Source organism: Capricornis sumatraensis, chromosome 3 (genome assembly GCF_032405125.1).
Source record: "Capricornis sumatraensis isolate serow.1 chromosome 3, serow.2, whole genome shotgun sequence".
NCBI lineage: Eukaryota > Metazoa > Chordata > Mammalia > Artiodactyla > Bovidae > Capricornis > Capricornis sumatraensis.
This window is the reverse complement of record NC_091071.1, coordinates 117,550,141-117,563,813: the sequence shown is the minus strand read 5'-3', so window position 1 is coordinate 117,563,813 and position 13,673 is coordinate 117,550,141. Positions and strand designations below refer to the sequence as shown.

Sequence of the window (13,673 nt, the reverse complement as noted above, 5' to 3'; positions counted from 1 at the left end):
AGAATTTGCTAGATGGTGGCCACCCAGCTGATGCCCATGCCTCTGGGGGCACTGAGGGCCACCTTTTGACGAGGGCTCCCTGCTGAGTACCCCGGAGTGAGAGACAAGCCCTTTCTAGGAGTGGAGCTGAGAGCGAGACCCTTGACAAAAGTTTACTTAGAGTCTAGATTTTAAATAAAAACCAGAGTTTGGGAGGAAGGCTTTGAAGGTGTTAGATGGTTTTAGAGAAAGAAAACAAGAGGAGTGAAGATATCAGGAAAGTTAAGGAAAGTTAAAGGGTGGATAAAGAACCAAAACAATCATCAGTTCAGTTCAGTCGCTCAGTCGTGTCCAACTCTTTGCGACCCCATATACCACAGCATGCCAGGCCTCCCTGTCCATCACCAACTCCCGGAGTTTACCCAAACTCATGTCCATCGAGTCAGTGATGCCATCCAACCATCTCATCCTCTGTCATCCCCTTCTCCTGCCCCCAATCTTTCCCAGCATCAGAGTCTTTTCAAATGATTCAGCTCTTGGCATCAGGTGGCCAAAGTATTGGAGTTTCAGCTTCAACATCAGTCCTTCCAATGAACACTCAGGACTGATCTCCTTTAGGATTGACTGGTTGGACCTCCTTGCAGTCCAAGGGACTCTCAAGAGTCTTCTCTAACACCACAGTTCAAAAGCATCAATTCTTCGGTGCTCGGCTTTCTTTATAGTCCAACTCTCACATCCATACATGACTACTGGAAAAACCATACCCTTAGCTAGACGGACCTTTGTTGGCAAAGTAATGTCTCCACTCTTTAAAATGCTGTCTAGGTGGGCCATAACTTTCCTTCCAAGGAGTAAGCATCTTTTAATTTCATGGCTGCAGTCACCATCAGCACTGATTTTGGAGCCCCCCAAAAATAAAGTCTGCCACTGTTTCCACTGTGTCCCCATCTAATTTTCATGAAGTGATGGGACCAGATGCCATGATCTTAGTTTTCTGAATGTTGAGCTTTAAGCCAACTTTTTCACTTTCCTCTTTCACTTTCATCAAGAGGCTCTTTAGTTCTTCTTCACTTTCTGCCATAAGAGTGGTGTCATCTGCATATCTGAGGTTATGGCTATTTCTCCTGGCAATTTTATTCCAGCTTGTGCTTCATCCAGCCCAGTGTTTCTCATGATGTAGTCCGCATATAATAAGTTAAATAAGCAGGGTGATAATATACAGCCTTGATGTATTCCTTTCCCGATTTGGAACCAGTTTGTTGTTCCAAACAGTTCTAACTGTTGCTTCCTGACCTGCATATAGGTTTCTCAAGAGGCAGGTCAGGTGGTCTGGTATTCCTGTCTCTTTAAGAATTCACCACAGTTTATTGTGATCCACACAGTCAAAGGCTTTGGCATAGTCAATAAAGCAGAAAGAGATGTTTTTCTGGAACTCTCTTGCTTTTTCCATGATCCAGCGGATGTTGGCAATTTGATCTCTGGTTTCTCTGCCTTTTCTAAACCAGCTTGAACATCTGGAAGTTCATGGTTCACGTATTGCTGAAGCCTAACTTGGAGAATTTTGAGCATTACTTTACTAGCGTGTGAGATGAGTGCATTGTGCAGTAGTTCAAGCATTCTTTGGCATTGCCTTTCTTTGGGATTGGAATGAAAACTGACCTTTTCCAGTCCTGTGGCCGCTGCTGAGTTTTCCAAATTTGCCAGCATCATATTGAGTGCAGCACTTTCACAGCATCATCTTTTAGGATTTGAAATAGCTCAACTGGAATGCCATCACCTCCACTAGCTTTGTTTGTAGGGATGCTTTCTAAGGCCCACTTGACTTCCCATTCCAGGATGTCTGGCTCTAGGTGAGTGATCACACCATCATGATTATCCGGGTTATGACGATCTTTTTTGTACAGTTCTTCTATGTATTCTTGTCCCGTCTTGTTAATATCTTAGCTTCTGTTAGGTCCATACCGTTTATGTCCTTATTGAGCCCATCTTTGCATGAAATGTTCCCTTCGTATCTCTAATTATCTTGAAGAGATCTCTAGTCTTTCCCATTCTATTATTTTCCTCTATTTCTTTGCACTGATCACCGAGGAAGACTTTCTTATCTCTCCTTGCTATTCTTTGGAACTCTGCATTCAAATAGGTATATCTTTCCTTCTCTCCTTTGCTTTTTGCTTCTCTTCACAGCTATTTGTAAGGCCTCCTCAGACAGCCATTTTGCGTTTTTGTGTTTCTTTTTCTTGGGGATGGTCTTGATCCCTGTCTTCTGTACAATATCAGAAACCTCTGTCCATAGTTCATCAGGCACTCTCTATCAGATCTAGTCCCTTAAATCTGTCACTTCCACTGTATAATCATAAGGAATTTGATTTAGGTCATACCTGAATGGTCTAGTGGTTTTCCCCACTTTCTTCAATTTCAGTCTAAATTTGGCAATAAGGAATTCATGATCTGAGCCACAGTCCGCTCCCGGTCTTGTTTTTGCTGACTGTATAGAGATTCTCCATCTTTGGCTGCAAAGAATATAATCAATCTGATTTCAGCATTGGGCATCAGGTGATATCCATGTGTAGAGTCTTCTCTTGTGTTGTTGGAAGAGAGGGTGTTTGCTGTGACCAAGTGCGTTCTCTTGGCAAAACTCTATTAGCCTTTGCCCTGCTTCATTCTGTACTCCAAGGCCAAATTTGCGTGTTGCTCCAAGTATGTCTTGACTTCCTACTTTTGCATTCCAGTCCCCTATAATGAAAAGGATATCTTTTTTGGGTGTTAGTTCTAAAAGGTCTTGTAGGTCTTCATAGAACCGTTCAATTTCCATAGAAATTGAGAAAACCTAAAATCAACACAAGCAAATCTTAAAGTACTTGATGCGCAAGCTTTAACTATCCTATACTATTGTTTTCCTAGTAAAAATGGTCTCTTCTAAGTCCTACCAGGGGAAGGAAACCTGTCATGGTCAGAAGCCTAGCCAGTTATCATCTCCCTTCTTTTCCTGGCCTTTCCTCCATGTAGAAATTGTCCGTGAAGTGTCAGTCATCCACCTGCCTGTGCTCTCATTCAGCGCTTGCTGAGCACCCGCTCTGGGCTAAGGGTATAGAAAACATCGCACCCTTCCCTTCTGAGATGCTCACAGGAGCAGGGGAGAGTGAACGCAGGGATTCTTTTTTTTTGCTGGGGGGCAACAGTTCTCCTCAGTATTGGTCTTGAAACATGTCTTAAAATTCCTGTTTTGACCCTCACAACAAGGTTAACATTCACAGTATTAATAAAATCCAAGAAGCATTGATTTTAAAAGCATCATAGATGTTCAGAGATAAAATTATCAAGGTTTTCTGTAAGATAATATTAAGAGCAGTAAGATTTAAGGCATAAGACTCATAAGATACATAGCATAAGGGCTATTAGGTGGATTTGGACATTGATGAAATTTCTATTACCTGTCACCTCTAGATTGCTGATTCAGAACATGAGGATAAAGAATGTGAGGATAAAGAAGGAAAGTTGTTTCCATCAGAAGGCTCTTGTACAGTGAGTTTGGAGGTCTCAGTTTAGTCAATATTTGCTAGCTGCCTTAGTGCTAAGCCAGGAGTCCCGCAGCTGGGACTCATTGCCTTCTCTCTGAGCTGTCTCCCGAGAGACCCCTGGTGGTTAACAGTTCCTGCGCTATAACTGAGCAAGTCTGTGACAGCTGGTTTGTCCCAGCAGAACACAAGTTATTAACCAAATAGGTACACAGTGCTGCCATTTACCTCTCTGAAATTGGTTCAGGGATAAGCCACTGTGAACTTTGTCTCACAGGAGGTAGCAGTGATTATTGCACCATGGTGTGAGAATTATGTCAGCCGTCAGTCTGTTTTATTCTAAGCTGTACTCTTGTAAATATTAGTATAGTTTTTATAATATCTTTTTATAGAGATAACACTTTGTAATATCTGAATTGGCACACATCAAAATAGATGATGGAAATGAAAAGCAATAGGTATGCAAGTTTTTTTCCTTATCCTACAGTAATAGTTGTTGAATGCTCGATAATGAAATAAATACAGAGAGAAGAAAGGAAGGAAGGCTGGCCTCCAGGATTAGACTCATACTTTTCAACAGAGTTAATTTCTCTCTGTACTGGCTTTTAAAGGCATGTAGAGGGAGGGGAGAGGATTTTTTCAGTTCATAGCCTTTTCAGGCCTTTTAGAAAACTGCATGAAACATGATATGACTTCACTGTGGACTAACATGGAATCTGTTTCGTTGCATGGCCTGGTTTGCGGTGGAATTCACAACAGAGAGTAAGTTCCAACCCCTTTTCCTTTATCTCTTTTCTGTACTATATTTGCCTTCTATACCGTGTCCAGTTATTAACATTGTCACCCAAGTTATGAGTCTGGGCAAAGGCCAATTGGGCATTTTCACCTTTTGAAGACTTGGGAGGAAATTATGAATTAAACTTGTGAAATACTTGGTTTCCCTTTGTGTCTAGGTTTTCAGTATGTTTTTGGAGACCCTGGTGGATTTTATAATAATTCATAAGGATGACTTGCAAGACTGGCTTTTTGTTCTTCTCACACAATTACTGAAGAAAATGGGAGCGGATTTACTTGGATCTGTGCAAGCAAAAGTTCAGAAAGCTCTTGACGTCACAAGGCAAGTGTTTGGGGCAAAATCGTGTTCTCCCAGCTTTTGATATATAATTGACATACAGCATTGTGTAAGTTTTAAGTGTACAGCATGAGGATTTGATACATATGTATATTGCTAAATGATTAGTACAGTGTTAATATTTATATCCTTCACCTCACTTAATTACTATTTTTTGTTGCGTATGTGGTAAAAACATTTAAGACACATTCTCTTAACAAGTGTATGATACAGTATCATTACCTATGATCAACAGGCTATACGTTTGACCCCCAGCATTTATTCATGTCATAACTGTAACTGGAAGTTTGTTCCCTTTGACCAGTATCTCCCATTTCCTCCACCCCTAGGCTCTGGCAACCACCATTCTACTCTCTGTTTCTATGAGTTTGACCTTTTTTTTTTTTTTTTAATTTTGTAGATAAGTGATATCATACAGTATTTGTCTTTCTCTGACTTATTTCACAAAACATAATACCCTCAAGTTTCATCCATGTTGTCACAAATGGCATAACTTCCTTCTTTTTTATGACGAAATAATATTCCGTCTATATACACAGCACATTTTCTTTATCCATTCATCCATCAACGCACTGAGGTTGTTTTCATGTCTCAGTGATTGTGAATGGTGCTGCAGGTAACAGAGGTCAGATGGCTCTCTCTCCTTTTTTTGTTTTTTGGCCACGCACTATGGCTTGTGGGATCTGTTTCCTGATCGGAAATTGAACATGGATCAGAGCAGGGAAAGCCCGGAATCCTAACAATTAGGCTACCAGGGAACTCCCTAGTTTTAGTTTTATTTTGAGAAACATCCATACTGTTTTCCACAGTGGCTGCACCAATTTACATTTCCACCAGCATTTATCATCTCCTATCTTTTTGATAATAGCCATTCTAACAAGTGTGAGACAATATCTCACTGTAGTTTTTATTTGCATTTTTCTAATAATTAGTGATGTTGAGCACTTTTTTGTGTACTTGTTGGCCGTTTGTATATCATCTTTGTAAAAACGTCTGTCTGTTTGGTTGGGCAGGAGGGAACTAGACCATTTTGATATTAGGAGACTCTTTGTAGATGGTTTCTTGTCACTCTGTTACCTGTAGTTTTTGTCTCCCACTTGAATATCTTCTTTCTTACTTGATACCCACATTCTCTTGTTGGCGCTGAAATATCCCAACAATCTATGAGGTGAAATACCTACATCTTCTTTGAGTTGGCATTGTTTTGGTGAGTGCCTAAGACGTCCACCCTCTGTTCGCTGTGGAAAAAGGGGGAGGTGTTCTGTGTGTTATTTCTCCGATGTGTAGCCAGTGTGAGTCACTTAAATCATGTATGCTAAGTATGCTTTGCCTGCAGAAGTGGTCCTCAGAGCCTCCTGGATACAGATAGTTGTGGGAGAAAGGGATGTGCTGTTGGATCGTTTGCTTCTTATTAATCAGTATAATGATGGTACTACTTTGTATTTTTCTTGTATTATTTTATTTGAATTTCAGATCAGTCCTGTGATTTTATAGATGTGACCCTACATCCCTTTTATTTTCACTATACTTTTGTACACTGAGAAAAGTCTCTTAAAGGGAGCCTGAAGAGCAATACAGACACTCAGCCTCAATATAATGTGTGTTTCTGTTGCATTATCTTTCCTATCACCATGGAAGGCCTGTCTGCATCAGGAACAAGGGATCCTTTGGGCAGTTTTAAAATCATATGGGTAATTTTTAAGGAAGGGAGTGCTGACTTTGATTCTGCAAGAGCCCTCAGGGCTACTCAGTTGGATCACAAATACGAGATGATGACAAGACACAGAATCAGTCCCAAGTGAGAAGTGGCGCTAAGTGGAACTCTCAGGGCACAGGCTGCTGTGTGTGTCTGTAGCTGGTGAGGGTGTGTCTGTGAGTGTCCCCAGGCACTCGTCTGTGCTGACGCACACAGTTGGCTCACAGGCTGTTACCCAGCAGAGGCCTCAGGGGATAGACAGTGCAGGCAGCCTCGTCAGGGTATAAAAGGTAGGCTTGGGCATTGGAGCTCTTTCTTACGTGAGCAGGTTTCCAGAAGGAACCTGGAGAAGAAGGTAAACAAATCCCAAGAAGGCGAGTACGCATTTCTTCCTTAGTTCATTGCTTAGTTTACGTGTTTTGGGACTTCTAAGAAGATTTCTCTTTTTATAACTTTTCTGTGTTACGTGTATTACTTTAGTATTTATTATATAAAATGAAAAGTAATGTTTAAAAAAAGGTAAACAGGCTTGCTTTTTACATGTGTTAATCTGGTTTTTTGTTTCTTACATGATTTTACATTACTTTTTGTAAGAAATCTTTCTTTTAACATACTTTCTTCTTTTTGTAAACCTAGGGACTCCTTTCCATTTGATCAACAATTTAACATTTTGATGCGATTTATTGTGGATCAGACTCAAACTCCTAACCTCAAGGTCAGTAACTTATAGTTCAACCTCTAGAAGTCAAATTTGCTTAAACTATACTTTTTCAGACATGACTCACATTTGGCTGTTATTAGTAGATCTGCTATGAGCACCGTGTGCCCATTTCTCTTGGTTCAGTGCCTAGTGCTGGTTTACTCGGTAAGCACGTGCTTCACTTTATTTCAGACTGCTGAGATGGTTGTACCATATTATATTCCAGCCAGCAGTGTCTGAGAACTCCCAATGATTTCATGTCCTCACCAACATTTGTGTGTTATTACTGTTTCTCAATTTAAAAAATTTTGATGTATTGAAATAGCTCTTATTAGAACGTTTTTAATATTAACATTATAACACATGTAAATTAGCTGTTAGATGTTTTGTAATGTAAAAAATGTAAGAACAAGACTGATAGAATTTGAAGGAAGATGTATTCCTTGGAATCAGATCGGGTACACTGTCTGTTCTTTGATTACCAGCTTCTGTCAAGGTTTTGCTGCTGCTGCTGCTAAGTCGCTTTAGTCGTGTCCAACTTTATGTGCCCCCATAGACGGCAGCCCACCAGGCTCCTCTGTCCCTGGGATTTTCCAGGCAAAAATACTGGAGTGGGTTGCCATTTCCTTCTCCAATGCATGCATGCCTGCTAAGTTGCTTCAGTCGTGTCCAATTCTGTGCAACCCTATGGACAGCAGCCCTCCAGGTTTCTCTGTCCACAGGATTCTCCAAGCAAGAATATTGGAGCGGGTTGCCATTTCCTTCTCCCGTCAAGGTTTTAGGAGAGGCCTACTTCCCAGGTGGCTCAGACGGTAAAGCGTCTGCCTACGATGCCGGAGACCTGGGTTCAATCCTTGGGTCGGGAAGATCTCCTGGAGAAGGAAATGGCAATCCACTCCAGTATTCTTGCCTGGAAAAATCCCATAGACAGAGGAGCCTGGTAGACTACAGTCCATGGGGTCGCAAAGAGTTGAACACGACTGAGTGACTTCAACTTCACCTTCAATAAATAATAGCCTGTTTCTCCTGAGGTCAAAGCCAAGTGAGATATCAGTGGAGAAGTTAGGGCCGAACAAAACCCTGATTGCCTTTAGTGCTGCTTTGCAAGACCTGGCCTAGAGTGGCTAAAAATCAAAACGCAGAGTTGTTCGTGCCCACTCTGTCAGTGGCAGAACTTGGGGTCCTTCGCCCCCCCCCAAGTGGGCTCTTGCTCAGCAAGTGTCCTGGGGTGTCAGAGGATCAGGGCCTGCTTCTCTGCAGGGGCCCCTTCCTGTCCCAGGCTTCAGGGTCAGTCATCCATGCTTTTCCCTGCTGCAGGCTCCCTGTGTAGGAACATAAGTCCAGGTCGTACGTACTTTTCTCTGAGCACCAATAAGAGTTCTGTTCAAAAATGTGTAAAGTGTACTTACTGTTTGTAATTACTGGCTCTTTCAGGTCAAAGTTGCAATCCTGAAGTATATTGAGTCTCTCGCCAGGCAGATGGACCCAACAGATTTCGTAAACTCTAGTGAGACAAGGCTTGCTGTTTCTAGAATCATAACCTGGACAACAGAACCAAAGAGTTCAGACGTGAGAAAGGTATGTCCCAAAGTGCCAGGCACAGCTTTAATCACAGCATGTTCTTAGGTGTAAATTAGGGAGAGGAATTTATAGGAATGCTCAAACCACCTTCATACCTACATGCAAACCTCTCTCTTTCCTTTTCTACCAAACCAAGACTTAGCTCCTCCCCCTATCTTCTCTGTCTAGTACCACCTCCTTCCAGTCTTTGCATATCAAAATGAAAATCTGAAATCTTGTGTCATGGAGACACCCTGATACCAAAATGTTATATTGTTGCTTTTTTTTTTAATCAGCTAAATACTTGCTCTTTTCTTCTGAAATGGCACATTGAGAGGCATGTAACACAGTTACAGGGAGCACAGGATGTTAGCACTTCTATTCCTAGGTAGTATTCCACCTCAGGACTACTATGAAGATGAATTCATATATGTTAAAAGCGTGGTCAGTTCCTGACATGTGATAAGCACACAGGAAGTGTGAGTTATCACTGTGTTTATTGTTTCTATTCTCTTCCTGTCAGTGTCCTGTTCTTCTATGTTTGAGTTTCACACATGGCCATTATTCTTTTACTTTATATGTAAACTAACTGGCCCAACTAGCCTTTAAAAATTACTTTTAAGTCAGATTTCTCAGTTCTACTTTTAGACTAAAAGTATTTGATTTTGATTATTTGTATATAATCATGAACCTTGCATTTTCCCCCCCCACAGTATACTTCCTTCATAGCCAACTCCATAGCCAAAATAGTCCTTTGGCCTTGGGATAGAAACAATGTGGACCACTTAGGTCAAGGCAGGGTTAAAGATGATTCTAAGCAGTGTTAGCAAGATTGCTTTGCACCTGAACACCTACCTGCTTAGCGCCTGCCTCCCGGAGTCCAAGGAGGAGAATCAAATGTTTCTTTGGGAGAATTACAGCCCATATAATTCTCCAGCCATTACATAGTATTAATAATAAATGAAGTTCTCCAAGGCTAAAGAAACAAGGATGAATTTTATTAATGCACTCATTCAAAATTATTGTTCTGATATTAAATAATAATTTAAATATATGATCCTTTTATAAAATTTTTCAGTATTTATCAAAAGAACATTTCACTGGCAACCTTTAACTATTAAGCCTCTTTGGGATTAGAGGGGTACAGTGGGAGGTGGTAAAATGATTTGGTTGATTGGAAAGTCAAAGTATTTGTTATGGTTTTCAAAATCACAGATCAACTAATATATACAAAAGCCTTCTTGTATTTAGTCATAGCAAGTACATATGTGTGTGTCTATGTGAGTTTGTTTCATAATTGATTGTTACTCAAGTATTCCCTCCTGTGGGGCTGAAGGATATTTAATACTTGCATGTTACCATGATTAGGGCCTATATGGGAACAGCTGACTGTGGTCATGATGTCTACTTTCTCTGGACATGCACATGAAAAATTTGAACTAGGATTTATTGTCCTAACTTTTGTAATCAGGACACTAGAGAAATGTTTCAAAGGTATCCAGCCTGGGACATCAAAACACTCAAGTTACTTTAATACTATCCTCAGTCGCTTCAGTTGTGTCTAGCTCTTTGCAACCATTTGGACTGTAGCACATCAGGCTTCTCTGTCCGTGAGATTCTCCAGGCAAGAATACTGGAGTGGGTTGCTGTGCCCTCCTCCAGGGGATCTTCCCAACCCAGGGATTGAACCCACATCTCTTTAAATCTCCTGCCATTGGCAGGTGTGTTCTTTACCACTAGTGCCACCTGGGAAGCCCACTTTAAAATACTAGCTTAAGTCAATTATGGTTAGGATGTTTAAGGCTGAGATCACATAACTTATTTACTGTTTGATCTTAATTCCAGTTATTTTGGATCATACTGTGCTACTGTGCAAACCCTGTTCTGCACTGGCACTCCACCTCCATGTCTGCCCTTCTATCTTCCCCTCCCCCATTGTGAGGACTGCTAAAACACCTCATCTTCAGGCTGAGCTCAAACCTGGGCTCCAGGACAGTAATCCAGGGCTTCAGAGGAAGTTGAAAAGCTTTTTTTTTTTTTTTTTTTGTCATTAGTCCTCAGCCCTGGCTGCAATAAAAACCAGTCTCAATTCCTGTGCTTTACCCAAAGTCACTTGACTTAATGGCACAAAGTGGGGTATGGATGTTGTTTTGTGTCTGATTGGAGTTCCTTCCATGTATGGCTGATTTTTAATGCACAGTGTTAATAAGAATTAACACTTATTTAATAAGTGTAACAATTTAATAAGCAGCCTCTTATTTTAGACCACTTCCCCTAAGATTGACCCGCAGACCTGTAGACTGCTGGTGTGGTCTTGACCTGTTGCTGGTTTTCACAGGACCCCAGCTAGGTCCTCATCATCTTTAGGACCAGGCCTGGTCTTGCTATTCCCTGCCCCTCCCCCACCTCCCTACTTATGCCCAACACCTAGAATGATACCTGTAGGAACAAAGTGAGCATTTTAAGAAGTATTTTAAATGAATTAATGAATAAGTACCCAAAGAGAAGTGATCTAATTTCAAATAACATTTTGAAGTCACCATTTTCAAAACCACAGGCTTGGAAGTTCTCCTCTTTTGGCTTCTCTATTAGTTTCATATTGCATAACCTATTACCACAGACTTAGCCAATTGAAACTACAAAAATTTATAATCTCACAGTTCTGTGGGTTAGAAGTCTGGCACATGTTCTCTGGATTCTCTGCTTAGTCTTCCCAGACAGAAATCAAGATGTTGCTTGGGTCTTCAGTCTCACTTGAGATGTAGAATTCTCTTCCAACTCCCTGGTTCTTGGCCTAAGTCAGTTCATTACTGTTGAGGGCTATGGTACCTGTTTTTTTGCCCACTGTCAGCAGGGGGTGATCACAGCTCATGGAGGCCACACCCATACCTGGCCTGGCAATTTGCTTCTGCAGAGCCAGCAGGAAAAGACTTAATGTCCTAAAATTTCCTAAATTTTATGGAAAAACATTAATCTGCACATCTAAGAAGCTCAACCAAATCCAAGTACACTTTAAAAAAAAAGAAGAAGAAAAAGATTCACACCTAGACATAATCAAACTGCTGAAAATGAAACAGAAGCTCATGGGAGCAGCCCAAGGAAGCAGCTCAGCATAGCCCAGATCCTCAGTAAGACAAGCAGCTGGTTTCTCATCTGAAACCTTGAAGAATGGAGGCAGCCTGTTGACTTTAATGGTGCTGAAAGCAAAGAAAAGTCAACTAAGAATTCTCTGTTCAACAAAATTATTCTTTAAGAACAAAAGATAAATTACAAAGAAGCCAGCAGGAGAGTCTCATGTTAATCTCTGTGACTGCTTACAGTGGCTCACCTGATTAGGTCAGATCCACCCAGGATAATCTGCCCTTTAACCAAAAATCAACTGATTAGGGAGGGACTAATTGTACCTGCAAAATCCCTTCTTCCTTGTAACGTAATTGTGGGAATGGTGTTCATCACTCACCTTAGGAGAGGGGATTGTGTAGGGCTTACTCACCAGGAGGCTGGAATCTTGGGGTCCACCTTAGTGTTCTGCCCAAGGCTTTGGTCTCCTTTTCAATGGGTTGGCATGAGTCTTCCATGGTTAGTTATTTGGTAATTCCTTAGCTCTTACTTAAATAGGGCACTTTTTTACCTAACGACACATTGTGTTGGGGTTCAGTTTAGCAGATGCATCTCTGCTTTTTAATCATCCAAGATATCTGTGGATTAGATTGTTTGGCTTTAAGTTGTATCCATCCAGCCCTTGCTAGTAAAGCACTGTTCAGTTCAGTTCACTCACTCAGTCGTGTCCGACTCTTTGTGACCCCATGAAGCACTGTTACTTGATTTAAATAGGCTTGTTAAAGCACAATATTCAGATGTATGTTCAGTCACTCAGTCGTGTCCGACTCTTTCTGACCCCATGAAGCACTGTTACTTGATTTAAATAGGCTTATTAAAGCACAATATTCAGATGTATGTTCCTTTGCCCCATAGCTGCCTCTCACAAACTGCGTTAAGGCACTGCAGATTAATCCTTCCTGAAGTTAGAGCTACTTCTGTTTAAATGCTCTCTTTTGATGTTCCATCCACTGCATATTTCATCCAGGTATAGATGCTATTGTAAGTGATCCAACTGCCTTATCCAAGAACTTGAGATGTATTTGAAAGATTGTCTAAATGAATGTCATGCCTAAATAAGTTAAAATACTTAGAAATTGTGATATGGTATATACCACTCTATGCTAAGATTTAACTTTTCATTATTATTTTAAAGCTGTAGAAAAAGAAAACAGGCACCATTTTTATCTGGATAATTTAATGCTCTAAAGATATGCTTCCATATCTCTTTTAAGTAGAAGTATGTTTTGACTCACCTGTCATTTACGGAATGTATCAGGTACTAGGAGGACATCTTGGTGATTTAAAAGCACTTTCTGATTATGAACCAAATTCTCCTGTTGGTGTTCTGATTTAATTTCTTAAGAGTAGAGTGAGGTGTTACCTTCTAAATACTAGAAACACCCTACAGTCTGAAACCAATGCAGTAAACTCTCACATTGGCTGTATCGTCAGACAGTATTAATTTTATACAACCAATACTTGGGAAGTTTGCAGGTGGTGTAACTTGTTCTCCGTATCTCATATTTGGGAAAATACATTAGAATCAGTTTAAGCTGACACAACTCCGCTTTGCTGACTTAAGCATTTTTAATATTTTGTTTTCCCTTTTATGTCAGTGTTCTGGGGTGTTTCATACTGGAGAGAGATGGGTGTTTAAATGTTTAAGATGTTAAGAAGGGAAGGAGCACAGCAAAACTGAAGCACAAGCCTGTCACCAGTGAGGTGTGCTTCCCTGGCCGACTGACTTGGACTAGGTGGGAAAACCCCACCCAGACCCTGACTGGCCTGCTTTATTCCTGAAGTAGCTGTTTCCATTTTTTAGCTCTGAGAGTCCTTATAGTTGTGTTGACCAAGCTTTACAGAGGTACACTAGACCTTTCTTAATGCACTGTGTTTGTGTTAAGATTATACAACATATTCACAGAAGAAAGTAGATTCTAGAGTTTGACCTCTATTAACTTCTGCCTCTGCTTTTTAGAGGCTTTTTAG

At 40.8% G+C, this 13,673-nt stretch overlaps 1 protein-coding gene across 8 annotated transcripts in view; it reads left to right on the top strand.

The window, feature by feature from the left end:
* The window catches only part of CLASP1 (cytoplasmic linker associated protein 1), a 237,209-nt gene that overhangs the window by 174,321 nt on the left and 49,215 nt on the right, over positions 1 to 13,673 (top strand). For 5 of the 8 annotated variants that reach the window (XM_068968563.1, XM_068968560.1, XM_068968559.1 and 2 more), the window contains 4 exons: positions 1,560 to 1,562; positions 4,448 to 4,611; positions 6,959 to 7,037; positions 8,457 to 8,600. In XM_068968563.1, coding sequence (XP_068824664.1) covers positions 1,560 to 1,562; positions 4,448 to 4,611; positions 6,959 to 7,037; positions 8,457 to 8,600 — 390 coding nt within the window. The remainder of the gene's footprint in view (positions 1 to 1,559; positions 1,563 to 4,447; positions 4,612 to 6,958; positions 7,038 to 8,456; positions 8,601 to 13,673) is intronic. The other 3 variants (XM_068968561.1, XM_068968567.1, XM_068968562.1) reach the window with 1 other exon arrangement.